General features: G+C 40.2%; 1 protein-coding gene and 1 pseudogene across 3 annotated transcripts in view; both read right to left on the bottom strand.

The window, feature by feature from the left end:
* Positions 1-26,476, bottom strand: part of A1cf (APOBEC1 complementation factor) — an 83,610-nt gene that overhangs the window by 29,514 nt on the left and 27,620 nt on the right. For all 3 annotated transcript variants that reach the window (XM_017318290.2, NM_001081074.2, NM_001365078.1), the window contains 4 exons: positions 13,926-14,060; positions 11,616-11,746; positions 4,730-4,968; positions 1,866-2,030 (listed from right to left, as the gene is read on the bottom strand). In XM_017318290.2, the coding sequence (XP_017173779.1) occupies positions 1,866-2,030; positions 4,730-4,968; positions 11,616-11,728 (517 nt within the window). In that variant the 5' untranslated portion in view covers positions 11,729-11,746; positions 13,926-14,060. The remainder of the gene's footprint in view (positions 1-1,865; positions 2,031-4,729; positions 4,969-11,615; positions 11,747-13,925; positions 14,061-26,476) is intronic.
* Positions 7,736-9,266, bottom strand: Gm19241 (predicted gene, 19241; annotated as a pseudogene).

Here is a 26,476-nt window from a genome sequence, read left to right as displayed (position 1 = left end):
CTTTAAAAAGATAAAAATTGATGTTATTTTTCTCTTTCCACAATACGATCTTGATACATTATATTGTAGCACTGGAGAAGAAATTTGTGGATTTTTTTCTCTATCTCCATAGGATATATATCTTCTAGTTGTTCATAATCTTTTAGGCATCACACACATTATTATAGAGCCCCAAGTGGTGTGCCACTGGTCTAAGAAGTGCCCCAGGATTGCTGGAAATGTTTTAATAATAATATAGTATTATGCTGGGGGTGGTTGTAACTGAAGATATGGGAGGAGATGGGGGAAGAGAAAGGAAGAAGAGGCAAGAAGGAACAAGTTGGCATTCATTCTTTTCTTACAGCTTCTAGGACACTATAGTCTAGGCATATTTATCTTAGATGTTTAGACTGGACTGATAATCACTCACTATAAAGAAAAGAGTTAGTCTTTCAAAATTTCCTCACTCTAACCTCTTTCAAAACAAAAGTGCCATTTTAATTGGAAGGGAAAGTAAGTATTATTCACTCTGGGAAAAACAAAACCCAACCTGGAGCAGGTGAAACCTATACACATATGTACTAGTTCCCAGTCCGGTACAACCGCATTGAGGTCTACCATTTATCCATGAGTGACTTGTCTTCGGATTTTGCTCTGCATTCCAAGCACAGGATAATTTAGCTGTGACTTCTCTATAAATTCCTTCCACACACAGCTCACATCTGTTAATTCCTCCCACAGTGCGTGGCATGCTGGAGCTACCATGGAGTAGCAGCTGCATGAATGAATGTGTGAAAGGAATGAGGGCTGGTGTGAGGGTTCAGAAGGTTGTTAAATCTGGGGTCTGCCAGCTGCTAGCTGTGTGACGATTTAACTACTCTGAGCTCTGTTTTTTCCGCATTATAGGAAATAATAGACACCACCTGGGAACCTGCAGGATAGGGCATTATGATGCTAAATGGCATGTGATGTGAACACGCCCACTCTAATTCTAGAGGATTTTTTCTCCCAGTTTCTGTAGTAACTATGGATTCACAGCTGTTGGTATCCAACCATACCATGATACTGAATGTCAGGGAAGGCAGAGTTCTTGAGGGTGAAGGAAGAGAAATGTTTGAGAATCTCTCAACTGAAAAAGATGATAGCCCTGCTAATTATCTGTTAAAAAAAGTTATATGCTTATTACCATTGTAATACACATGTAACATCACATCCACTTACAATCTGAGGGTGTAAACACTGTCAGGAGGCTTAGTAGGACAGCATCATGGCCCATGTTTGTTAGCATCCTATAGAAATTGCCCAAGAAACTCTCAGTTGCATGAAGATGTTTTTATGATAGACACAGGCTGGCGTGACTGAGGACATTCCCAGACAGATGAATAGGAAATGTCAGGAGATGCCTTTGGTTGTCACCTGGGCAGGTTGCTATAGCTGGCAGGGGAAGGCATGGACCTTGCATGTTGTTCAATACCCTGTTCAATCTACCAAGGATGATTTGCCCCCAAGGAAAGGTGTGTTAGAGGTTAGACCTTCAGTAAGAGCCAGACATCATTAACATAGTAAATGCTTACTTTGTTCTTAGTCTGAGGGTCTAGGGACAGAGGAGCTAACTAGAGGGAGGGGAACTCATAGAATTTAGTTTGGCAGAGGTGATGTGTATTCATTAAATAACTACACAGATGAATATAAACCGTAATATTCCTAAGTGCTGTAGGACCACATGTCTCTTTTGGATCCAAAAATGGTGAAATACCTGAACAATATACAACTTATTAGGAGAAGTGACTAAATAAAAGCCATTCCCCTTAACATTGTGGGTAATGGCCTCTGGTGTAAGTGTTTTTAGAGCACATTTTGAAGAAGTAATTGCACATTTGTCTCACCTGGTTTAATACTGTTGAATTCCTTTTCAATCATTTCTTCCGAGGTAGACAGCATAAGGTTCCTTACGTACAGGATTTTCACGGAAGACATTGTGTCCTCATCAACTTCAACTTCTGGTTCTGCCCAGTCTACTGCAATAGGATGTCCCCACAACTGAATTCTTCCTGTTGACAATGATCAGAAGAGTGATGAATTATTTAGAAATCACGACATCATCTCAGCGCATGCTGATGGTCTTTTAAATTGAACTGACCGTTAAGGTCTTAAATGACCAAGACCACTAAAAAAGATTATTATTGATTTTTAAAGACATTTAAATAAAGTGAGAGTCTGGTAGGAGAGTCTTCAGTGTGACTAGTGGCTTATCATAATGATTGAATGTATAGAGAGAAGCAGGATGTGGTTTGAAATGGAGAAAGAGTGAGGACGCAGTGGGTGCATTTGACTCTCAGGACAGCTTTTTCAAGGGGGGGGAGGTAGTTTTTAAGGTGAGATAATAAAAGGGGAGAAAGAGCAGATTTAGGGCTCAGACACAGAGTCTGACTCCATGAAACATTAAGAGGTCATTTGGACAGCATCCGCGGTAGTTGGAATGTGTTGCTATTAGCCAGACACCATCACTTAGACATACACAAAGGAGTCAGGGTGGATGGGGCCAAACATTCTTTGTCCTCGGTCTCTCAGATTTGATCCAGGGCTCAGACCAACTGTGCTCCTTCCACATTCTCAGTCTGAGTACAGGTAATGTGGGATCTCGGAGAAAACATATATGTATGTATATGTATATGTTATGTATATGTATATGTATATGTATATGTATATGTATATGTATATGTATATGTATATTTAAAAGTCCCAATTCAGAGAAGACTAAGAAGACAGTTGATGATAAGAAATTGTAACTTGTTGTCTTAAAAGAGTGGGTGTGACCCAAGTCAGCAGAGGTTCATGTACTCTACAGTAGTAACTTACTGTGTGCTTCCTACTATGCTGTGTGTTTCCCATGAGCCTCTCAGTTCTTTCTTATCATGATCTTGTGGAAGGAGGGGGGGCAGCACCCACTTTTACAGCTTCAAAGATTGCCACCGAACAGTAACTTCCTATCACTACTTCTTTCCCCTTGGGATTTTGCCACTCAGCCACCATATCCCTGGAGGCTCCAGGTTGAAGTGGTGGGATAAGGGTGAGAGATCAACTCAGTTTCTACACGTTGTGGAAAATATAGGTTGCTTGTTTAATTCACTGTTTGGAAGTAAGTTTTATCTTGTAGGGAACACAGAACTGGACAGAACAAAATCAGAAATTATTATTAGTGTCGGGAAGGATCTATTGGTGTAATTATTATATAGGGGAAGCAAATGTCCACCCTCTTATTTCTTACAAATCAATTGTGGTCTTTGGCAGAATGTGCCAAAAGCATACAAACAGAAAGTGTAGTCTCTTTAATAAATAGCACTAGGCTCCACTGGGCATAGTGGTACCTGATGAGGCAGAGGAAGGAGGAGCTCAGATTTGAGGTCAGGCAATGCTAAATAATATTTAAAAGATTTCTGGGTAAAGTGGGGTATCCTAATCCACACGTGGAAATCAGACCTCTATTCTAAACCATATAAAATAGTAACGGGAGCTGGAGGGACGACCCAGCTGTTAGGAGCATAGCTGCCCCTCTAGATGACTTGACTTCAATTCTGAAAGCCTACAAAAGGCTCACAACTGTCTGAGAATCAGAGGAGGTAAAGAAAAGAAGATGAGGGGGAAGAGAGTCTACCAAAACACTGAACATACCTCAATGATACCCAATGCCTTAGATGGTAACTTATAAGGAACGTACACAGAGCAAGGACATAGCTGAGTGGCAGAATGTGGGCCTAGGTAGCTCAAGACCCTCTGTTCAATCAACACCACCATTAAAGACAAAAAGTACAGTCAGGAAAGACTGTATAAAGTCAAAATAATGTCAGAGTTTTGTCCTGCTCCACCTCCCCCACCATCTCTCATAGTTTTCATAAGAGTAGACCCTAGTGCCAGCTACTTAACACTCTAGATCACTGGTTGTCATCCTGTGGGTCACACATCAGATATCCTTCCTATTAGATATTTATATAATGAGTGGTAACAGTAACAAAAGTACAGTTGTGAAATAGTAATGAAATAATTTTATGGTTGGGGTCACCATAACATGAGGACCTGTATTAAAAAAGAATCTCAGTATTATGACAGTTGAGAACTAGTGGTTTAGATAGTTTCTTCCATTATTATGAATTCACTTTGGCATTCGACTGTGTTGAGTTTTAGTGACTATTTTACAGCAAGCCAAGGAACTTTGCATATTTGCCTGTGTTAGTCTGACCTAGGCAGTGTTGGTGTGTCGTTAAACTCATGAATTGATGATTGGTGCTCACATGTGTGTCTGAAGTGTCTAAATAGAGGTGTACAGGAAGAACATTCATATTTCTTATCTCCAATTAGATGGAAATTATTACAAACTGGGAAACACATTGAAAGCATGTCTGTTGGCTATCCTTGGGATGGTGTGTCACACACTGGTGTGCATGTACACCGTGATAGGTGACGTAGCCCAATTCTAACTCGCCTGTGAACTTTCATGCAGCTATATCCATGATGGGTTTCTTTAATCTTAAAAAGTTTCTTGGCGGAGGATTCTCTGTGGGATTGCTATCGATCAAAGTTCTCCTGATGTGCAGAGGTGTGACTTTTCCAAAATACACATCTATAAGCATTTTATGGAACTGAATCAACTGTGAGAGAAATAAACAAGATGAAGAGCTTAAAGGAAGATCAACAGGGACGCTCATGCCGGGGTCTGCTGCGAGCTGGGAGTCTCTGTTCAGAAATGGTTTACCTGGCAGCAGCCTCCGCCTAGCCATGGCGGCTGCTCGGTGACTCTCATATTCCACAAAGGCAAATCCCCGGTTTTTGGTTTTATCAGCAGCACTTGGGTAGACAATGACATCAACAACTCCTTCTGTGACTTTTTTCATCTCTGATAAGATTTCTTCCCTCTTTTTGGTTTTGGGGATTCCTCCCACAAACAATCGGCAATTGTCCACACTGGCACAGACTCCCAAGAGACGGCCAGTCCTAAACGGGGTGGGGGAAAATTAAGCAGTTTTCATAAGTGAGAATCTGTGTGTAATGGAGGGTGGTGGTAGAGGTCGCAAGTGTATAACACTTCCAAATACAATATGGTTTCTTTAGAGGAAAGATGTTTCAGTATAGACTCATACCCCTTCCCTCTTTTCTTTTGTGGTACCAGGACCATTGTGTGTGCTACACAGATTCTGCCACTGGCCTCCTGGATGTTCGCAGTCTTGACTTCTGAACTTTGTAAGAAGGGAAACTAGATGGAAAGCTGATTGGAACCTGGTCTCTTTAGACTGGATGTGGGTTCACCATTTGACATCGTTTTCTCCATATCCTGATGTCTCAGCACTAAGGCATTTGTCTATACTGGGCCCTGCTCCTCACTTCACCGACTCACCCTGTGCTACTGGGGTTTGCTACTACTCATGATGCATGTATGTCACTGCCAAATCAAGAAGCGGTTCTGATATGATTACCGTAAAAAATGCACTGCCCCCAATCCCAAAATTACAAAGAGCCAGCAATATGGCTCAGTGGGTAATGGTGCCTGATTGTAAGTGTGATGATCTATGTTCTACCTGTGGACTCACCTGGTGGAAGGCTAGAACAAATTCCCACAAGTTGTCCTTTGACCACCATGCACTCATGGTGTACATGACACACACAAAATAAATAAAATAAAATAAAACAGAAATAGTTTCTTGTCTGTAACAGATTTTCTTCTATTATTTGTCCCATACAAAAAAGCCTGCAAGATGAGCAAACTAGGTGATGTTTCTATTTTATAGATAATGAACTTGAGATTCCAAGAAATTAAGTGATTTGGTCAAGGCCTTATTGATTCTGAGAGGTGCAGCTGGCCCTGGGGCCTCTGTTTATTCAGCTTTGCAGAGCTGCCTATAGTAAGAGGAAGGATGCCCACACTGGTTTTGTTTGTTTTTCTTTTTGATGGTTAGTGGACTGTTCTGATATCATTTGCCAGCAGGAGAGAGTCTAGAATTTCTAAATGTGTATGGCTGGTCAACATCCTTTCCTAGAATTGTCTGGAGACAAAATGGACCTTCTCACAAGCCAAGGACATGACTTTAATGTCTCCAGAAGCCAGCATTTAGAGGATGCTCAGTGAATATTTGATGGGGAGGAAGATGATGTGATAACTGCAGGTCTTTTCTGGGTAATGGCCTCATCCATCCCTGGAGAAATGGCGGCTGACAGCAAAGTAAAGGTTATTGTTCCTTTCTGGAAGGAAGGTTTTTTTTTTCTTTCTCTCTCTCTCTCTGGCAGATTGACCACAGCAGAATGGAAGTCGTGAAGGCAGCTCTGTGGTCTCTTCCTGACTAGTTCATGTTGAATTTATCCCACTTCCTAATTTGTAAAGATTCTCTGTTTCTTTACCTTGCTTCTGGCTTCCAAATGGAGAACTGACTGTTCTTGAATACGTTATCTTTCTAAATTATTATATTTCCCTCCTTTCTCTGCCCTCCCCACCAGTCACCCCCACAGTTGCCAGTCAACTTACAGAACACCCAATCCTTTGAGGGCCAGAGATTTAAGTACCTTATTCTTGTTATTTGTATGACACCCTGTGTGAGAGAAGTGGTTTCATCTGTTTTATAGAAAAGACAGTGGGATTCACAGAGAAGACTGTTCATGAATAATTACCCTGTAGCATGGTGGTATTTATTTCATATCTTCTCTATTTTCAATACCATTGGCAGGACCCTGTGAGTAAGCTCAGGTGGAATAGATACAACTAGCTATCAGTCTCCTGCATAGTCAATTTCACATATATTTCAAACCAAACCCTCCTTAGGATTGTCCTTACTGATAAAATGTCTGTATTTCATAGAAGACGGAGAGACGAGGAATCCTCTCATTCCAGAAACCATCTAACTAGAATATATACTTTGTTGGAGTGGCTACCTTAATCTAGGTGAATGCTTTTAAAAATGGTATAATTTTACACCTTATTTTTAAAAGGTATTATTTAAGAGATATTTATTTAATTTTATGTGTATGTATGAGTACCCACCCGTGTGTATGTGTACCAGGCCTGTGCCCAGTGCCTGAGAGAACATAAGGTTAGAGCCCCTGAAATTAGAGTTACAGACAGTTACTACTCTCCATGAGGATGATGGGAACTGAACCCAGTCCAGTCTTCTGCAAGCGCTTCAGGTGCTCTTAACCATTGAATTATCTCTCCAGCCCCCTGTATGTTTTCATTTGTGATTTCATTATTATACAGTGATTTTTTTTTGTTATACACAATACAAGTATTTTAATTTTCAAAGCATCAACTCAGATCAAGCATTATCTACTGATTAATAAAAAAATGCTATTACCATTTAGAAACAATATTCTTTTTAAAAAATTTACTTTTTAAAATTTTGTGTGTTGGGTGGGGAAATGTATTTGAGAGCAGGTACATAAGGAAGCCATGGGGTCAGATCCCCTCAGTTAAAGGTTATTTATTGTGAGGCAATCTACACAGATACTGGGAACCAAACTGACAGATACAGGTTGTCGGCAAGAGAGCCATACTGGTTCTTCATAGTGGTTCATATAGCAGACACATTGCTCCAGTTCCATAATTACATATTTACCCAACAATGACCATACATAGGGTGAGAATAAATTTAGTAATGTCATGCCAACTTTACTAACTATAAAGATTCCCTCCCCTGCAAGTAGAGTCTCAATACACAGTTCAGGGTGGCCCTAACTTAGAGATCCTGCTGCCTCAGGCTCTGGAGTGCTAAGGTTACAGGGACATATCACTTTGTAGAGCTAGAAAATATTAGTAATATCCACTGACAATGTGCCAACTCATAAACACTGAGTACCAGTTGTTCATTAGTAAACTGAATTGTTTTCTCTTATGTGAAATGATTTTGCCTGATGTTTTTCTTTAAATCCAAACTAGGACTAAGTAACTTTTCTCCTAAAAATTAAATTGCTCTTTCACAAATTGCATTGTCTGATTTTCTTATCAGCCTGCTTTAAGGATATCCAGGTGTTCAATATACTCACTCGAAGTTTTTGGCCCACCCCAAATGATTGTTTAACCCAAATATCTGAGCAGCAAACTGAGCTGATCCTTCTGGGGAAAGTATAGTTGAACAGCCAAGACCACTGGGCAGTCGAAGAGATGACCACGCATCCTGAGCGCCCCAGTCTGGTGTGATCGGGGGACAGCTGATAACCGGATATGCAGTATTACCAGACATCACTGGGCCTAGACCATTGCTTCTGCCTGCCACTGCTACAAATGCAGCAGGTACACCATCCCCTTCACATTGTGTTTCAACCCTCAACGTTTCATCTGGTCCTTTATGAGAGGATGTTACATGGAATCCCAAAATTTCCACAAGCCTTCTTAATTTTTTTCACAGTGACCAAGGTCAGAGGTGGAGCCCATCAGCACTACCACCCTGCACTGACTGTCTGACTTGAGAAGTAACTCCACTCAGTCTGCAACCCACTCAAAGTTTTTCTTTACCATCTGGAGTCCTTCCGGAGTTACTTCTTTGAGATCAATGTTAAGACTGTTTGTCTTTCTGCTGGCTCCGATCTCCTGATGGCCATAGCCTCTAGGAATCATGACCAATGACATCAGCAAGAACAATCTTTTTGGTGGTTACATGTGGTTACATCAACACCAAATTCAATCTTCATATCTTCAGCGCACAGTTCTGGGGCAGCCAGGACTTCCCCAGAATTTCAAAAATAGCTTGTGTGTCACGACTCATGATGCCCACGTCAGTCTTCCCTATAACAAGGCCAGCAAAACACAATTTTGCATGAGCTGCTCCTCAGAACACTGTGGGTCATTATTGGCATCATCCTTGAAGAACATCTCTTTGGATGGATAGAACTTGTACCCCTCCTGTACACCAGGGTTCCTTTTGAGGAAAGATCCAGTTGCTATTCTTCAGCATACCCATTCAATGGGAATCATTTCACACTGGGGTGCAATGAAAGCAGCAGTCTCCCCACATTTCTTGGTGAAAGCAGTTTTTATACCAGCTTCCTGTAACAACTGAAATATGCCTCTGGTGATCTTATTGGCGACGGCAGCTTTGCCTTCCGGGTGGTTCTTTCTAGCTGCATTCCCTGCTGTGATCTGGTCCTTGGACTGCAGGAGGACTCTGCTTGGGTTATCTAACAATTCATAGACTTCTTTTGTTTTACCCTCATAGAGTTTCTTCCCCATGTTCAGTACTTCAGCTGTCACCATTATCCTTAGGTGAACTAGAGGAGCAGACCACGCGGGGGAAAAAGGGGCAGCCCTTGGGTTGGCTGTGCTTGGGGTTGGAGTCGCGTCCCCAGGTTTCCCGCCACACAGGCTCGCTGACGCGACCCCACTTCCCTAAAGTGATTTTTATAAAGCAAGTTAAATGACAGTTTTGCAAAGCCTTTTCTGAATTTGTCGGTGTATATTATTTTTGTATGATATTTACAGAATCTCTGTGTGATATGATCAAGTACAAGGATAAAAGCGATGTTCTAAGAAGTCAAAGGCTTTACCAAAGGGGAAAATGCCCCCAGGTCTCCTGATTGGGATATCCAGTTTTCTGCATACCACACAGATTTTTTTTAGTTCCACAGAGGAGAGGAGGCCTACTTGTGCTTTCTCTCAAACTGTTCTAGAATCCAGCCTTGGAACTGACCAGCTTAGGCAGTTAAAGGTTGCCACACCCAGTCATTCTACATGTAGCTAAAGAGTTGAAGAAAACTGAGCTAGCTGTTAATTCCTTCCCAGGACATGAAGATGCATTGTGAGGCAATGTACTTTCATATAAGAAGTAGGGAAATACTAGAGAGGAGGCCACTCTGTCTGTGGCCATCCAAGTTAAGATTCCAGGAATTTTAAGGTTTGTCCACATTACAGAAAAGGGATTAATATGGAAACTGAATCTTGGAGTTGAACTGTTATAAGTTTTATCATCTGATGGCTACTATGTCCTAAATAGTGCACTAAGTTTTCAAAACTCTTTGACTTATCTTTACAATCAAATCTGGGAAATGGATATAATCTCCACTTTATAGATGAGAGTTGGGGCTGGAAAGATGGGTCAATAGTTGAAGCTCGTACTGCTCTTGCAAAGGACCCAATTTGGCTCCCAGCATCCATGTAGGGCAGCTCAAAACCACCTGCTATGTCCAGACACAGGAGATCAGGGATCCTTTTCTGGACTATGCAGGTACATATGTACATGCGCACACATGCACACTCAGCGCACATATACATACTCATACATAAAGAAATGAAATTGAGACACAAAGAAGCAACTACTTGCTGGCCCTTGAGTGAAGCTTGGCTGGCCCAAAGACTTAGCTGTTGCATGGCTGTTCCTCGCCCTCCCAGGTGGTCCAGGGTCTCTTTAAGAAAGGATTTATTACAGGTTTTATCCCTGGTGGTGTTTTCTTGTTTGTTTGTTTTTAAAGAAAAATGGTCTTATAGAAACAGATTATTGGTTATACATCATCGGTCATGCCCTCCTGTGGTCTCATGGTTTACAATGCTGCAGAATGCTATAACTGTGACCCTCCTCCTGCCTCTACTCTCATACAGTTGCACTGTATCTTGCCTGAGGTGTCTGATGTGCATCTTTAAGGTCAAATACCTCAACGAGGACACTTCGCACGCTTCCTTCTCTCCCCTAGTCTCTCTTTCCCAATGGAATAGCCTCTTTCACAGATGCTTGGAATCAAATCCCATGTTATTTGCCCAAATTCTGAATGTGATATGGAGTCATCCTGTTCGCCCCTCCCCTGCCTTCAGGATATCTAGTTCTTAATCCTTTTTGTCCCATTTGCTTGTGGTCACTCACTGAGTCACTGTCATTCCTTGTCTGGATCTAGAATGTGCCTCAGCCTTTGACACAGTTTCCCTCTTTCGGGTCCTGCTCTACTGTAGTTGGCTGTGTAGCCAGCAGCTGTAACCATGCTTTAAAATCATAAAGCCACTTAAAATTCTCCTCCAGTTCCAGGTCTTTATGTAAATGAGATCAGATTCTCCAGCAGGGACCAATGTTCTCCAACTGTCCCACCTTTAACCATTTTTTTTTCTTTTCCCCCTCCTGGATTTTTCTTCTTGTCTTTCAAACACATCACACATCAATTTTGTTTCAATTTTAGGATTTTTGTACTTGCCATTTGCTGCTTTCTCTTTTCTTTGAATAACCTTGTTTAGGGTCTGACTGTCTTGACTGAATTTTTCATCTAAACATCAGATCAAATTTGCCTTTTTCATAGAGTATTTTCTTAAAACCAACAAATTCAAGTAGCATTCTCTCCGCACAATCTTACCCCTCCTCGGTTTTATGTTTGCGAGTTATTTATTTAATCTTTTGTATTTGTGTTCTATGGGAACAGAGGATATCTTGATATATTTCTAATATCTGGAAGAGTATTCAGAACGTATTAATGAAATTAGTTAATTAATAAATTTTGTCTCTGTGGGTTTTATGGCTCATTCAGTAATGAGATTAAATAAATGTTTAACCAGACCGTTTTTAACGAAGAAAGATGTAGCATTTTATTCCTAGTTTAGCTAGCTTACACATGTATGCTATCTTGATATGAAGCAGGTGCAGGTGAAGCTTTAGGATCAGCTTGTGTCAAGCAGATCAGGAACTTACCGAATTTCATAATTATTAAGTTGCTTGATTGCATTCTTGGCTTCCTGCTTATTTGAGAATGTTACAAATGCATAGCCTCTGTTGTTACCATTAAAATCCATCATCAATCTCATTTCATAAATTTTACCAATCTGTAATGAATAGAAACAGAACATTCTTATTTACATATTTATTCTCCCAAATGTGCGTAAACACATGCACCACACACACACACACACACACACACACACACACACACATACACAGAAACACACACCGAAACACACACACACAGAAACACACTCCATACTTGCCAAACTGCCTCCTGCCATGTTTGGCATTTGTATCCATGGGGAATGGTTTGCATACTTTTATGCTGGCTTTAGATTAATTATCTAACTCATGGGAAAAGCCGAGTTAAATAAAGAAAATATAGACAAATGGCATTTCAGCCTCAGCTAACAGAATGTACTTTTGGCAGAGCAAATGACCTTTGTCATACAAGTATCTGGAAATTTATGTAATGTCTTGGGGACCCAAAAATGCATTTGTCACCGGAAGCACAGTTTCCTGGTAGATTTGCCCATGCCTTCTGAGTTGTTCTCTAACGTCTCCATGCTTCGACCTTTACTTGGCTATGCTCTGTCACTGACATTTATAACAGGAAACGAGGGTACTCGTTTTGGGACCTTGCTAACCTAACTTCCTGGCTGTACTTTCCCCACTGCGATGATGTCAGAATGCATACAGTGTATTTCATAGGTGGCCTGGGGAGCACTCTTATTTGAGCAGTTTCTAGGATGAAAAGGAATGCTAGCCTCAATACAACTGATAGAGGATCAGAACCTCATAGAAAAGGGGACTCGTTCTCCAGCTATCCTGCTTGCCCTTACTCTAGGAGTGCTAGCAGCTGGTAGAGGATTGGAACCACAGAGGAAAGGATACTTGTTCTCCATCTACCCTGCTTGCCCTTACTCTTCCTCTATACTCCCAACTATCCTGAGTAATACAGGCTAAGCAGTTTATTGCCCCTAGCTTTTGTAAGCAGGGTGGTCCAAATGTAAACAATAGGCATATGGGAAGAGATGCCATTAAGCCTGCACAATACTTCAGTGCTTGGCTGCTTTCTGTGTAGCCTTTCTCTACTGAACTCCAAAGGACTCATTGAGAAGGATTCGTTTCTTCTTCCTGTAAGATGAGCACAGTTTTTACCTGTTTTTCCGGAGTTTTAGTATGACAGCTAGGATTCTGTGTATAAAACCAGGGGTTCCGGTTCTGAGACTACACATGCTGACAATTGATTTTTTTTTTTTTAATCATGTAGGGGAAGAGCCAAATCCTCATATTAAGTGTTTGGGCTGAAAATATGCACCTGGTAAAGTATTGGAAGTAGGGAAATATATTCCTTAGTAATCATTTAAGGACATTGAGTAACCTTGCTCTTAAGGACATTGAGTAACATGTTTTTAATCTGTTCATTGCATTAATAAGATAATCAATTCTACTTGCAGAAGAAACTTTTATGTCTGTATACAGATACATATTTAAGCCATGACAAGCATACATTAATTTTTATATGAAATACTGTTCTTTATAAAGTCGTGGTAAGATGTCAAATTGGAGCAATATCTTGTTGTTGGCAGAATGCTACTCTGCTTTGTATTGTTAGATACATTGAATTTGCAGTGGTTCAGCTGCCAGCCCTGAGATTGGAGGAAGAGATATGAATTTGAAAGTTGTCAGCGGTGGTTATTCAATTCATCAGCTCAACAGGACAAAGAGCTGGGCAAAGAGGTGCTAATATAAGGGGACAGTCATTGATGTCAGGGAAGATTTTAACACTGTCCATACTTGATGTGTGGACTTAGGAGAGAACCATCAAACTGGGCACTGGAGAGATGGCACACTGGGCAAAGTGCTTGCCTTACAAACAGGAGGATGTATGTAAAGCCAGTTGCAGTAGCACACATCTGCAATCCCAGGGCTTCTACAGAGAGCCAGGATGCCGAGACGGGAGAAATCTGGAAGTCAGCTAGCCTTGCATGTACAGCAGTGAACGATAAGAAACCCCCGACTCAAACATAAGAGAAAGTGATGGCAGATACTGGGTGCTGTCCTCTGGCCTCTGCACATGTGCATGAGGTTTGCATCCACACTCACACACATGAGCATAAACACACACACACACACACACACACACACACACACACACACACACACACAATACACATGCATCATACACAGAGATATAAAGAAAGGCGAAAACCAGTCAGAGCAAACTAAAGAGAATGATATTTTTCTCCTGAAAAAAGAAATTAAATTTAGCCTCACTTTTTCACACAATGGTATGAGTTCATCCTCAAAGAGGTCCCGGGGAAGTTTCCCAATGAAAATCTCGCAGCCCCTTTCTGGGGGTGTAGAATCCCAGCCTGGTGGAGGGCCACCATACTTCCTTTGTCCATTTTCCTGTGTGTTCAGGGAGGAATGGTGTATGAGGGAGAAAAGAAAACAACAAAATCTTTAGTTCATTTTCCTCATTTGTAAAAATCATTTTAGCTAAGGACTATTTTGGGAAATATTTGAGATTGTCAAGTAACAATAATTGATTATCTAGGATATAAAAAGATTTGCTTATGCCTCAATGCAGCACTTTTCTGCTTCAAAAGCTTGCCCAAGGTAAGCACGGCTGACACGTAAAGTACTGAAGAATAGTAGTTATTCAAAGATATATTTCCATGATTCCTTATTAATTACAACGTGGGAGTATGCGCCCTAATACTGAGGAGTGACTCAGAACCCACCATAGCTCTGGAGAGTCAAAGTCTGTGGCGCTGTATTTTGTCTTTTAAGAAATTTATACACTTTGTCATTTCATTTTACTGTGGTAGAACCCTTAACTGAGTCCTAGCTGCTTAACAATTAAGGAGATAGTTTGTCCTATTGTTGTATGAATGTCTCAAAGGCAGATTATCAAGTGGTCAATTACAATTGACATCTGGGCTCTGATTTAACATTAGAATTGTGTGTAGAAGCAAGCACTGTCAGACTGGATAGTTTTGACTTCATTCATTATTCACTAGCTTAGGGACTTTAGGTAAATGACAGTCTCTCAGCACCTTAGTTTCCTCATGTGCAAAGTAGTGGCAGCAGTGGCCTTTGTCAAGAGGGTAACCTACATCAAATAGGCAAGGCTTGGCTCTTGGCCAATGCTCAGCTGTTACTAATTCCTCTTTTCCCTTCTTTCCTAGGGCAAGCCAGGCAATGGAGAGACCCTCTAAATATAAAAACATGAAGATCAACACTGGGAGATGTGAACTGGCTAATTTTGGGGATAGCTGCTGAGGGATTTAAGTATGTTTCTGAAGGATAGTAGGATATGTTTCCTAATGTTGTCGCTTTATGTGAGGAACCACAACTTTCTCAGTCCAAATAGAGCTGACTTCTATTTTTCTCTCTTGACCTAATAGAGGGTCTTTTGGGAGAAGAATGATACTGGCTTTTTCCTCCAATGATCTGTTTTCCTAGGGGTTTAAAGACCAAAGTTTGGGCACAATCCAGTGCTACTTGATGCTGCAGTTCATTTGCTGGGGGAAGATAAGCCACATTGCACATCAGCACAGTCAGAACACTAGACCATCACGTTTTATCATGACTATTAAAGGGGCTAAATGTTGGCATTCACCACAAAACTCACCATCAATCCATTAGGCAGTTTTGTGCCAGGATGCATGGTGTTGAATAACAAATATAATATACAAAATAGAAAGAAAAACACCCCAATGTATCACCCTACCCGTCCTCAACAGTAATTACTGGTAGAAACTTCAGTCTGCCTTTCCAAATGTTTTCTATGTACACTCTTAAGACGTATGTTTTAGTTTAAAGATATTGTTTTGTGGGGTGACTGTTTATTGTTTAGAATAAAAGTGAATCAGCTTGTAATACCACTTTTACTCTCAGTGTATGCTAACTTTAGACATTATTTGTTCAGAGTCTGCCCTAATGTTCTCTGGATTGCAGTATTTCAAAAGGTGTCTGAAATCAGGTTCACCTTTGTATTCTTGGTATTGTATTTGATGTTGCTTTAACTGATAAGACAAAAGGATGCCTGGGTTACATTTCTGCTTCAAGCGATTGGGCAGGCTTCATCTTACTAAAATCTTCAAAGCTTCACCTATAGAGTACTTGTAATTCCTTACCCTATAGTCTTACCATAGTAGCCAAATCTTGATATCACTAAAAAACCAGAGAAATGATGATTTTTTATGTTTTTAGTAAAACAACAACAAAAAGTATACCCCTGCCAAGAATGTGGCATCTATAGCCCATCCAAGAGTTCTCTAAACATATCAATTTGACATTTGTGAAGATTGCCAAAGTTTTATTTTTTGGTTTTCCAGCTAATACCCAGACATCAGCTCCTGCATGCATAGTATCCTGGCCCTAGAGCAGTAGTTGATCCAGGAGCCATAATAGTGACATTTTATAGAAGATAAAAGGTCAGAGAGGAATTTGCTGAGGTCATAAGGCAGTTATATAGAGAAGGCAGAGTTTGAACATAGGAAGTCAGCCTGAGTTTATCAGCTTAATTCTTAGCTATATTACATAATTACATAATATATGTAAAGTATGTATCAAAATATGTAATTATATATTACATAATCATTACATATTATGACCTTAAGGTTGGAAAGTCTAGGGACTTTCAACCAACATAGACATTAAACTCAGCATTTGAAAATGTCCTGTCACTAAGCAGAAAGTGTCCTGCTTCACTCAACACTTTCTAATTTCCAGTCATTCAATTACACAAAATTCTGGGGAGAACATATCTTACTCTGACTGTACACAGAGGGGCAAATTATTGACGCTGTTCACCATTCCCTCCCTGGGCCAAATATCACTATGTGGGTGAGGTGATAGCTGTCTACGCTGTATTGTTTCTCGTGCATTTCAGATATTTATAATACCCAGCTAATTATTAGAATACAAGCATCAATTTGGCCAGTATTTTTACCCCTCAGAACGGGAAATCGAATTCATATTCCCTAATGGCAAAGTGGCATCTGGAGTCTTTGATTTCACAAGATTCCTTTGGCTTGAAAATAAGTAAGCAGTAAGCAGTTTGCCCTTTTGAAATCTCATTTCTATTGTCTTGAGTGCTGTAGTACTAAAAATATGGATGTGTTCGGCACGGTTTGAGAGCCCCACTTGTTCATGTGGTTCAGAAGCTTATTAATTGTGTTTTTGTGGTTTCTATAAACACATGAAGAAAATGCCCAATAATAGTCTTGGGGATTGCAGAGTCCGACCGGTTTAGAGATGCCCTGAAGTTCATGCAATGGGGAGCATTTGCCCTGGGAACCACCCATCAGGCTTGGAATGCACCAGCGGGAGAAGTTCAGAGCAATTTGAAGCAGGCCTGGGGCATTAGTCACGGGGTCAGAATAGCTGTCCATTACTCTGAGAGGACAGTGGGCTGATATTTCAGGCCCTATTTTTGTAGTTGAGGAGTTTAAAATAGGGAAAGGCAGACTAGAACCGTGCTTTTCCCCTCTGGCTCATGTCCTCTGGGCCTTATTCTCCTCAGCAACCCAAACATATTAATAGTTTAGGGAAATAGACTAGAGATTTTTTCTTAGAATCTTCTTAAAAGTGAGAGGATGTTTATTCAATGCTGGGAACTTTTACCTTTCTTTCTAATCAGGTCTGTAAAATCGTTTTCGTTTCTTCACCCACATACATAGGTAGAAAACTTTTAACTGTCTAATTAAAAATAAATGACTCGATTCTAGCTACAAGCCCTGTTCCTTTTTTTATTTATCGCATGCTGAGGCTGCCTAGTAACTCAGTTTATGTCAAGAGTGTTTGGAATTTCCTCCTCCTCAGATGTTTCAAGTTTTTCTTGATGAAATTATGGCTACCATCTTCTTGACCCTGCATACAACCAGATAACTTTGTTTAATAGGTCATGCTGGGCAGTAAGTCTTAGAATTAATGCTAAAAGTTTACGTTGTCCACCATGCATTGGAACTTTATGTATATTTGGGAAAAATACCTTCCTGAGGTTTTTAAACATGTCAGCCATTTGCTTTTCTAGCTTCCTTCGCAACTAGGACAGCCATGGTTTTATTAGTGATAAAATTGAGCTCTGGCACAAAATTTTAATACACACTTCAGTGTTGTGCACTTGAGGATGGTGGGTTAATTTTCTCATAATTATAAATCTGTGACATGCCTTTGAGTTTCATACAGAAGAGTTTCCCCTTAGCCTGGTTTTCAAAATTTAAACTTCCAGCAGCAGTTTTGGGTGGGTCCTTTTTTTTTTTTTTCCATTTTTTATTAGGTATTTAGCTCATTTACATTTCCAATGTTATACCAAAAGTCCCCCTTACCCACCCACCCCCACTCCCCTACCCACCCACTCCCCCCCTTTGGCCCTGGCGTTCCCCTGTACCGGGGCACACAAAGTCTGCGTGTCCAATGGGCCTCTCTTTCCAGTGATGGCCGACTAGGCCATCTTTTGATACATATGCAGCTAGAGTCAAGAGCTCAGGGGTACTGGTTAGTTCATAATGTTGTTCCACCTATAGGGTTGAAGATCCCTTTAGCTCCTTGGGTACTTTCTCTAGCTCCTCCATTGGGAGCCCTGTGATCCATCCATTAGCTGACTGTGAGCATCCACTTCTGTGTTTGCTAGGCCCCGGCATAGTCTCACAAGAGACAGCTACATCTGGGTCCTTTGGATAAAATCTTGCTAGTGTATGCAATGGTGTCAGCGTTTGGATGCTGATTATGGGGTGGATCCCTGGATATGGCAGTCTCTACATGGTCCATCCTTTCATCTCAGCTCCAAACTTTGTTTCTGTAACTCCTTCCATGGGTGTTTTGTTCCCACTTCTAAGGAGGGGCATAGTGTCCACACTTCAGTCTTCATTTTTCTTGAGTTTCATGTGTTTAGGAAATTGTATCTTATATCGTGGGTATCCTAGGTTTTGGGCTAGTATCCACTTATCAGTGAGTACATATTGTGTGAGTTCCTTTGTGATTGTGTTACCTCACTCAGGATGATGCTCTCCAGGTCCATCTGGGTGGGTCCTTTTGAAATACAAATACCTGTATATACGAGCAACACTAAATTGACTCACTATGTTCTATGTCTCTTTCTATCATCTATCTATCTATCTATCTATCTATCTATCTATCTATCTATCTATCTATCTACCTATCATCTATCAATCTACCCACCTCTCATCTATCTCTCATCTGTCTGTCTGTCTATCTATCTATCTATCTATCTATCTATCTATCTATCTATCTACTATCCTTATTAGTTATTTTTTATAATCTATGCAAGGTATAAGATATAGTTACATAAAATATCATTTGCCTAAAGACTTTTGAAGATCAATTGCTTTGGTACATAGTCCCTCCTTCATTTTAAGTTATTAGTAGTATCATACAGAAGAAGACAGTTTAAAAAAACAAATGGACTATTTTAACAACATCTCTTGATACTTCTTTATCTCTGAGGAGCACGTGCTGCAAACTTCTCAGGGAATCAGTATCTCAATGTCTGAAGCCTTCAAAAGCAACTTTCTTTAAAAAACAACCCATACCTTATAACATTGTTCACCATCCACAAGGATACTAAATTCAAGCATAGATAAAATCAGAAGTCAGAAAGCATATTCTGAGCATGCATATTTGTTTCTCCATAAAAGAGAAGATCGAAAGTGCCAACTAGCTTCAGAGACCTGCTCGCATTTTGTAAAGCAGTTTGCATAATCATGGGCAGCGAATCATGTGTTTCACTGCTGAGTTCTGAGATCGCTGTGCTCTGCCCACGCGCACTCATGGTTTTGGACATGCATCGTTCCAACATCTAGGTGCCTCTGGAACTTTAGATATGAATGGTGAAGAACTTGGCCAATACATCCATGTGTTTCGGGCTTTTACAGTGTGCCCTTTAGCTAGTAGCCCCAGCTTGTTAAACTCCAAGCTGAGTTGTGGGGGGTTGTGTCAATAAACATCGAGTCCGGAACATTTTGGTATCAGTCAGTTTCTTAACACTCAACAAGCAAAAAAAAAAGGTATCCAAAAGTAAATGTGTGATGAATCCTAGATGTTTCTGGGGGCGCTCACCTATACTGCATCCTGAAACTTTGCTGCAGCCTTGGTTGTAACATACAACATGCAGGCATGCACACATGGCATTGCCTATTGGGCCACTCAGTGCTAGTGAGTGCTATCTAATACACTAGGGCTCGAATTCAAAACTATCCTATGTCACAAATCATAGTAGGTTTTACTTACATTAAAAAAAAAATTCTGGTTTGTCAAGAGACTGGAGGCCCCAGGGAGTTTAGAGGTCAGGTGGGGTGGGGGGGGGCATCCACGTGGAGATGGGGTGGGGTGGGGAGGAGGTGTGGGATGTGGAACAGTCGGAGGGTGGATGGGGAGGGGCGGGGAATGGAATATGGAGTGTAAAAAATGAATTAAAAATAAAATGAAATTAAAAAAAATTTGGTTTGACAGAGCATAATGATTTAGTTATGCGAATTGACTATTTTCTTACCCTTACCTCTCATTACGTAACCATTAAATTAGTATACCTTTGGGTTTTATTACGTTAGGATGTTTGATTTTTAAAAAAAAATTTGTTTGAATTACTGACTTGAGTTTCATAAAATAATCATTAGATGAATTTTGGCTTGCTTTTGGGACATAGTTTCCAACACTTTCTGAAATGTCCCAGCCTCTACTAATCTGTATCACGTGTGTATATGATGAGTTGTTCTCAGCATTGAGGATTACAAGATCAAAACATCAATCAGTTCTGAAAACCATTAGTGATGGTCTGTACCTTTCACTACCAAATGTGTAGCCAAGATTTAATTCTCCATGCGAAGCAAGGGCACCAGCTCAGAGTATTAAGTTTGCTTTCAATTTTGGTCAGTGATAAAGCCACGTATATATCAAAGGAAATTTTTTAAAGATAAATTTACTTTGACTTATTATTAGTCAATGTTTGATTCGTATGCCTATTTTATATACCCATATATATATATATGGATATATATATATATATGGATGCACAAAAACTTACTAGGCAAAAAGGGGGTTATGAATAGAAAAAATTTAAAAGATTCAAGTTAGGTATAACTTCTTTTTTTATTGGGGGGGTGTTTTTCGAGACAGGGTTTCTCTGTATAGCCCTGGCTGTCCTGGAACTCAATTTGTAGACTAGGCTGACCTCAAACTCAGAAATCCGCTTGCCTCTGCCTCTCGAGTGCTGGGATTAAAGGTGTGCGCCACCACACCCGGCTAGGTATAACTTCTAAAACTAACTAATAGAGTAGCAACTAAAGATCTAGCTAAATGGCATAGACTGCTCGTGTGTACATGGACATGGTAAGGAAGACTGGATTTGGATAATTGCTCTTCTGTCTGTCCCTATTTCTACACATGCCAAGGGCTGTCTCCTCTAATGCAGCTGGCTTTAGTTGGTATCTTTTATTCTTTTTATCATACTTTTGTGAAAGATGATTCTTTGAAAGCTGAGGGACTTAGCAAGACAGTGCTCATCTTTCTTGCTTTTACTCTATTAAAAAGTAGCCTTTACTAGGTAATTGTAGTAGTCTTCTGGGAGTGTCAGGATGTTTTTCAGAAGGAGTTTTGATACTGTATTGGAATAGGTAAAAATGTTTACAGGATGAATGTGTGCTAATCAATGGAAGCCTTACAAGTACTATTCTTACAGTTTGAAAAATCAGCAAATTTCCAGTTCATATACATAGCTATATAATGACTTTTATCTATCTATCTATCTATCTATCTATCTATCTATCTATCTATCTATGTATCTATGTATCTATGTATCTATGTATCTATCTATCTATCTATCTACCTACCTATCAATCTATCTATCTATGTGTGGTTTTTTTGTGTGTGTATGGATATAGTATACATCAAGATAGTTTTAAAGACATTTACAAAACAAGGAAATCATGATCACATTATTGGTTGAAACCTTTATCTTCTGAGAGCTCAAATCATTTGTCCTGCTCTTTCTGTTTGAATGATTACCAGGGATGAAGGATTAAGATATGACTTCAACTTTCCTTACCAGAAAGCCTGAATGAATTGAAAATGGAATAATTCTGAGTGGGGTTAACTTTACTTAATACTGTTACAACATTTCGTGTAAGACTGCCTCAGTAACCTGCCCACTCCTTTTAGGTCAACATTATAAAGATTCAAAGCTGAAGTCATCAATTTCTCCATTGATCTGTATTTGAAATGTTGTGGGGTTTTGTTGTTGTTGTTTATTTGTTCTGTTTTGTCTTTATCTCTGGCTAGGGTTCAGAGTCTAAAGATGAAGATTCACATATTTCTATTTGCTAACCAAAATCAACAAGTGGATAGCTCTTAGGAAACTCTTGAGATTGCCTGAAAACAGAGTCCAATGTTAAAGCCCCTGTCTGCCTCTGCACATTTTGATAATGAAGTTGACACTAATTTTTAAATTGATGAAATAAAACACTTCTTTGCCTCTAGTCTGAGGGAAGGCACCACAATGCTAGCTTGTGATGATATTGACTCTTCTGTTTAGAATCTCTTGTGCTAAGTTCCTATTAGGGTATTTGAGGATCAATTCATCACTATTTGAAAACAGTTGCAGAAACACATGTATTTCCTGGGATGAGGAAGTTTCCAAACACATGACGTTGGACCCACTCATGAAGGGGCTCACAGAATTGTTCCTTCATTTGATTACTAGATCTCTGTCTAGAAGAAGCAAGGTTCTTCTGAGCTTTAAAATAAAATTGGCCTGTGAGTGGCTGGAGGGACAAGCGTGTAGAAGCTCATGTCTCCAAGAATTTGACTCTTCCCACTCTGCGTTCTTAGAACTGACATACATGATCTAAGTTTTGGACAGCCTGGGAAGGAAGAGGTGGTGAGAGCTCGCAACAGAAGAGAAAGTACCAGAAGCTGTGCTTCACCGTGAAGTCTGTTTTCTCTGTGTCTTTAGGATTTATGTGCAATGATGGAAAAGACTAAGTTAAAGCTGCTCTGATTTTGCTATCCGCCTCTTTCTGAACCAGTGTTGGTGATAGCAGCTTGTCTCCTCTGCAGTTCCCCTGCAGTGCCCCCTGCAGTACCCCCTGCAGTGTACCCTGCATTTCTCCTGCAGTCCCCCTTGCAGTTGCCCCTGAGTCCCCCTGCAATTCCCCCTGCATTCCCCCTGCAGTCCCCATGCTGTCCACTGCTTTTATCCCACCATTTGAAGCCTTTTGACAAATTGAATTCTTTATTTGATAACCTTTGTCTTCTTTAAAGTTTTTTATTTCACATATGTGCAACGGTTGTCTGCACAACTTCTTATAACTTCTTTGTGTTCTCTGTGCATAAATATCTTCCTACTGCTTCACTTTCAGTTCACACGCCCCTGAAGGTGACATGAATTCCTGCAAGCAGCATAGCAGTGCATGTGTGCATATGTGTGTATCAAATCTGTCTTTTTAACTGAAAAATCCAGTCCATTTATATCCAAGGTAATTATTGATTTTTAAAGACTAACTACTTCCATTTTGTTGCTTTGTAAATTGTTTATTCCTTCCTTCTTTTACTGTCTTCCACTTGGTTAATTGAGTTTTCTCTGGTAGTGTATTTCCATTTCTGTTTAAAATTGTAGATATAATGAGGATTTTAAAATAGGACTAATTTTATGTGTGCTCCTCAAATACCCTATGTGTATGGGTCTTTTGATACCAGATTGCCTATGTAATATGTGTGTGCTTAGTATCCAGAGGTCAGAAGTGGATACTGGATTCTCTGAAACTGAAATTACAGATACTTGTTAGCTATTTGGGTGCTAAAAATCAAACCCCATTACTCTTAACCTCTGAGCCACCATCTCTCCAGATCCCTGTAATGAGGTTTTGCTTAGTGTTTAGCAAGAGGCCCATTAAAAAACAGTTCTATAGTTTCAACAAATTATTTTTAACCAATAACTAGGATGTTGTTTTTAAAGAATAATTGATGTTACAATTTACACCTTTGGCAACACATCTTTCCTTGCTAATATTATTGCTATTATCACTATCAGTAGGACTACTACCATCTTGCAGAGGTGGAAGTGGAATCCAGGTCCTTGCAAATGTTGGCAAACAGTCTTACTCCGAGGTCTACCTGGGTTCATGTTGTTATATTTTGTAATAATTTCTTATCTTGTTCACTACACTAAAGATATAAGCAATTCATGGTGATGCCCAATCTTCTGTGTCATTGTGACACAGCTGGAAAGAGGGAACATTAACAGAGGAATTGCTTCTAGTAGATCGGCATGTGGATGTGTTTGTGGGGCATTTTCCTGATTGTTCCTTGGTGCCAGAGGGCCCAGTTCACTGTAGGTGACTCTATCCCTAAACCAGGGGAGCTGGTCCTATAAAAAAGAAAGAGCCAGCAGTAGGTAATGTTCTTCCATGGCTTTAGCTTAAAGTTCCTGCCCTGCAGGAATTTCTACCTTGGCTTCTCTCAAGGATGGACTTGTCACTTGGAAGATGAAATAAAGCCTTCCCTCTCCAAGTTGCTTTTGGTCATGGTGTTTATTACAGCAATCAAGCTAGCACACTTACGTAGCATGATTAATCTTCTAGAGGATTCGGAACCAGCATAGCTCAGCAATCTTCATGTTACTCTTTTTGTCCTGAAGATTTCACTGTAACATATTTTCTAAGACAAGTCTGGTGGTGATAAGTTCTGTGGGCTTTTGTTTGAGACACTTCCGATACCTCTTTCTAAATGCTGCTTTTACTTGGATACAGTGTTCTTGGCCAACAGTTTGTTCCTTCTAAACTTTGGCTGCTAAGCACTCTTGTATCTCAATTGTTGCTCTTCTGTTGGTGTTCTTTCCAGATTCGCTTTTTGTCTGACCCTTTGACAGTTTGATACATTTAACTAAAAGGAGGCTAGTCATCTTAGTGTGGGTTGCCTTTCCAAAGGGAAGCGTGATTGGTATCCAAATCAGATTTATGTTGACATAATGCCATTCATTCTTTTTACTTTATGGTATATATTTGTGTGTGTTTAGTATTGTTTGCAAATTAGACTAAGAGTATATAATTCCATTGAAACCCCTTTAATCAGGCAGCCTACATGTAGAGTTTAAAGATGAGAACTAAAGATGGGAGATTGTTAAAGTAACCAGACTCATACCTGGTTAATGTAGCAATCATTGAAACCAATCTCTTTACTTCCTCAAAGGTGGTATGCATTTGACAAAAGTTTGGTTAAGACAGGGTTCCTCTGCCAGGGATGCTGGTGTCTTCTCAGACCCTTGAAAGGTTTGCTTGCTCCAGTCCCTAAATCTCAGCTTCAGTGGCATCGTGCCTGAAGAAGGTCACCTGCCATTCTGTCATGTGACCTGGCTTATAGATCAAACCCAAGGTGCTCAGGACCTGACTTTAATTGTTGCTGCTCGCTCTTCCTTCCTTCCTTCCTTCCTTCCTTCCTTCCTTCCTTCCTTCCTTTCTTTTTTTTTCTTTCTTTCTTTCTTTCTTTCTTTCTTTCTTTCTTTCTTTCTTTCTTTCTTTCTTGATTTTGTTTTCCAATGAGAATGTTCTTCACAAAGGAAGAAACTACAACTCTCTTTGTGGAATCTATCAATACATCAATACATGGAGGGGTAAAGTCTCAGTGCTTGCTTGACTTAGCATGAATGGTGGAAATAAAGAAGGTTGCATCTGTTTCCCAGGACAAATGGCTAAACCAGTATCTATTTAACATATTAAAGTAGACCTGGCTGCCAGCTTCCAGCATCCCTCTGTTCCTATCTGTTACAGAGTATGGCTGGCATGCCCCCGCAGCCTAAATTTCTCCAGCCCAGGGACTGGGCTGGGCTGTCCTACCCCCAGCCCCCAGCAGCTCTTCTCCATATAGTCCAGCCATTTTGGCTATGTCAGCCCTTTTACCCTTTTGCCATCTTAGTCTCTTGGCGTCACCTCTCTTCGTAGGTCAGTGGTTCCTCTCTTGCTCTCCCTCCTCTCATGGTCTGGTTTTATCTGCCGGCCATGTTCAGCCTACACTCTTCCCTCTCCCTGCTTTCTCCCTTGTATCGACAATAAAAATCTTTATAATTTAGGAGTGGTCATGTCCTCCTCCTTTCTATTTTTCTTTTCTTTTTCTTTTTCATTCACTATTATCTTTGGAAACATAATGCTGTTTGCATCCAGCACTGAGTTTAGATACAGGTGATAGCTATACTTGGCTGATTGCTCATTGCCTTCCCAGTCTGTGGTTTGTAATTCTAGGGAAGTTGTCCTAACTTCCAAGAGGAGGGTTGGACTCTGTCACTACGAAACAAACATTAAACACAAGGCTTGCCCAATAACTCCAGGTACCCATCACCCAGATGAGATAGTGAATTTTCTTCTGTGAAAATTGCCCAGTTTTTCTAATTGAGCAATAATGGTAGTATTTTATATTTTATGATACTTTCCCTTCAAATAACTCTGTCACTGCAAAAAGACTGGAAAACAAAGACAAGGATCAGGCATGAAAACGCTTACATAATTAGAGAGGCTATTTTATTTTCCAGTTTTAAAATAATGCATATGTAGTTTCATAACATGTTATTTCAAGCATTCAGCTTTTAAAGCTGACTGTTGAGGTGTGGGCACTTTTCCATGTCCTGGGACTTTTCCCCTTTGACTCTCAAAACAGTATTTTCTGTCTTCAGAAAGCTAGGGAATGTAATTAGGAGTGGAAAAGCAGAAAAATAAAACCCTCAAATGGCATAACCTCAAATGGCAAGGGCTATTTGCATTTTAAAACCGTGGCACAATTTCCAAATATTTAGGAGCAATATGTATTTAAAT

This window comes from Mus musculus, chromosome 19 (assembly GCF_000001635.26).
Source record: "Mus musculus strain C57BL/6J chromosome 19, GRCm38.p6 C57BL/6J".
NCBI classification, from domain to species: domain Eukaryota; kingdom Metazoa; phylum Chordata; class Mammalia; order Rodentia; family Muridae; genus Mus; species Mus musculus.
This window is presented reverse-complemented; position numbering and strand designations above follow the sequence as displayed.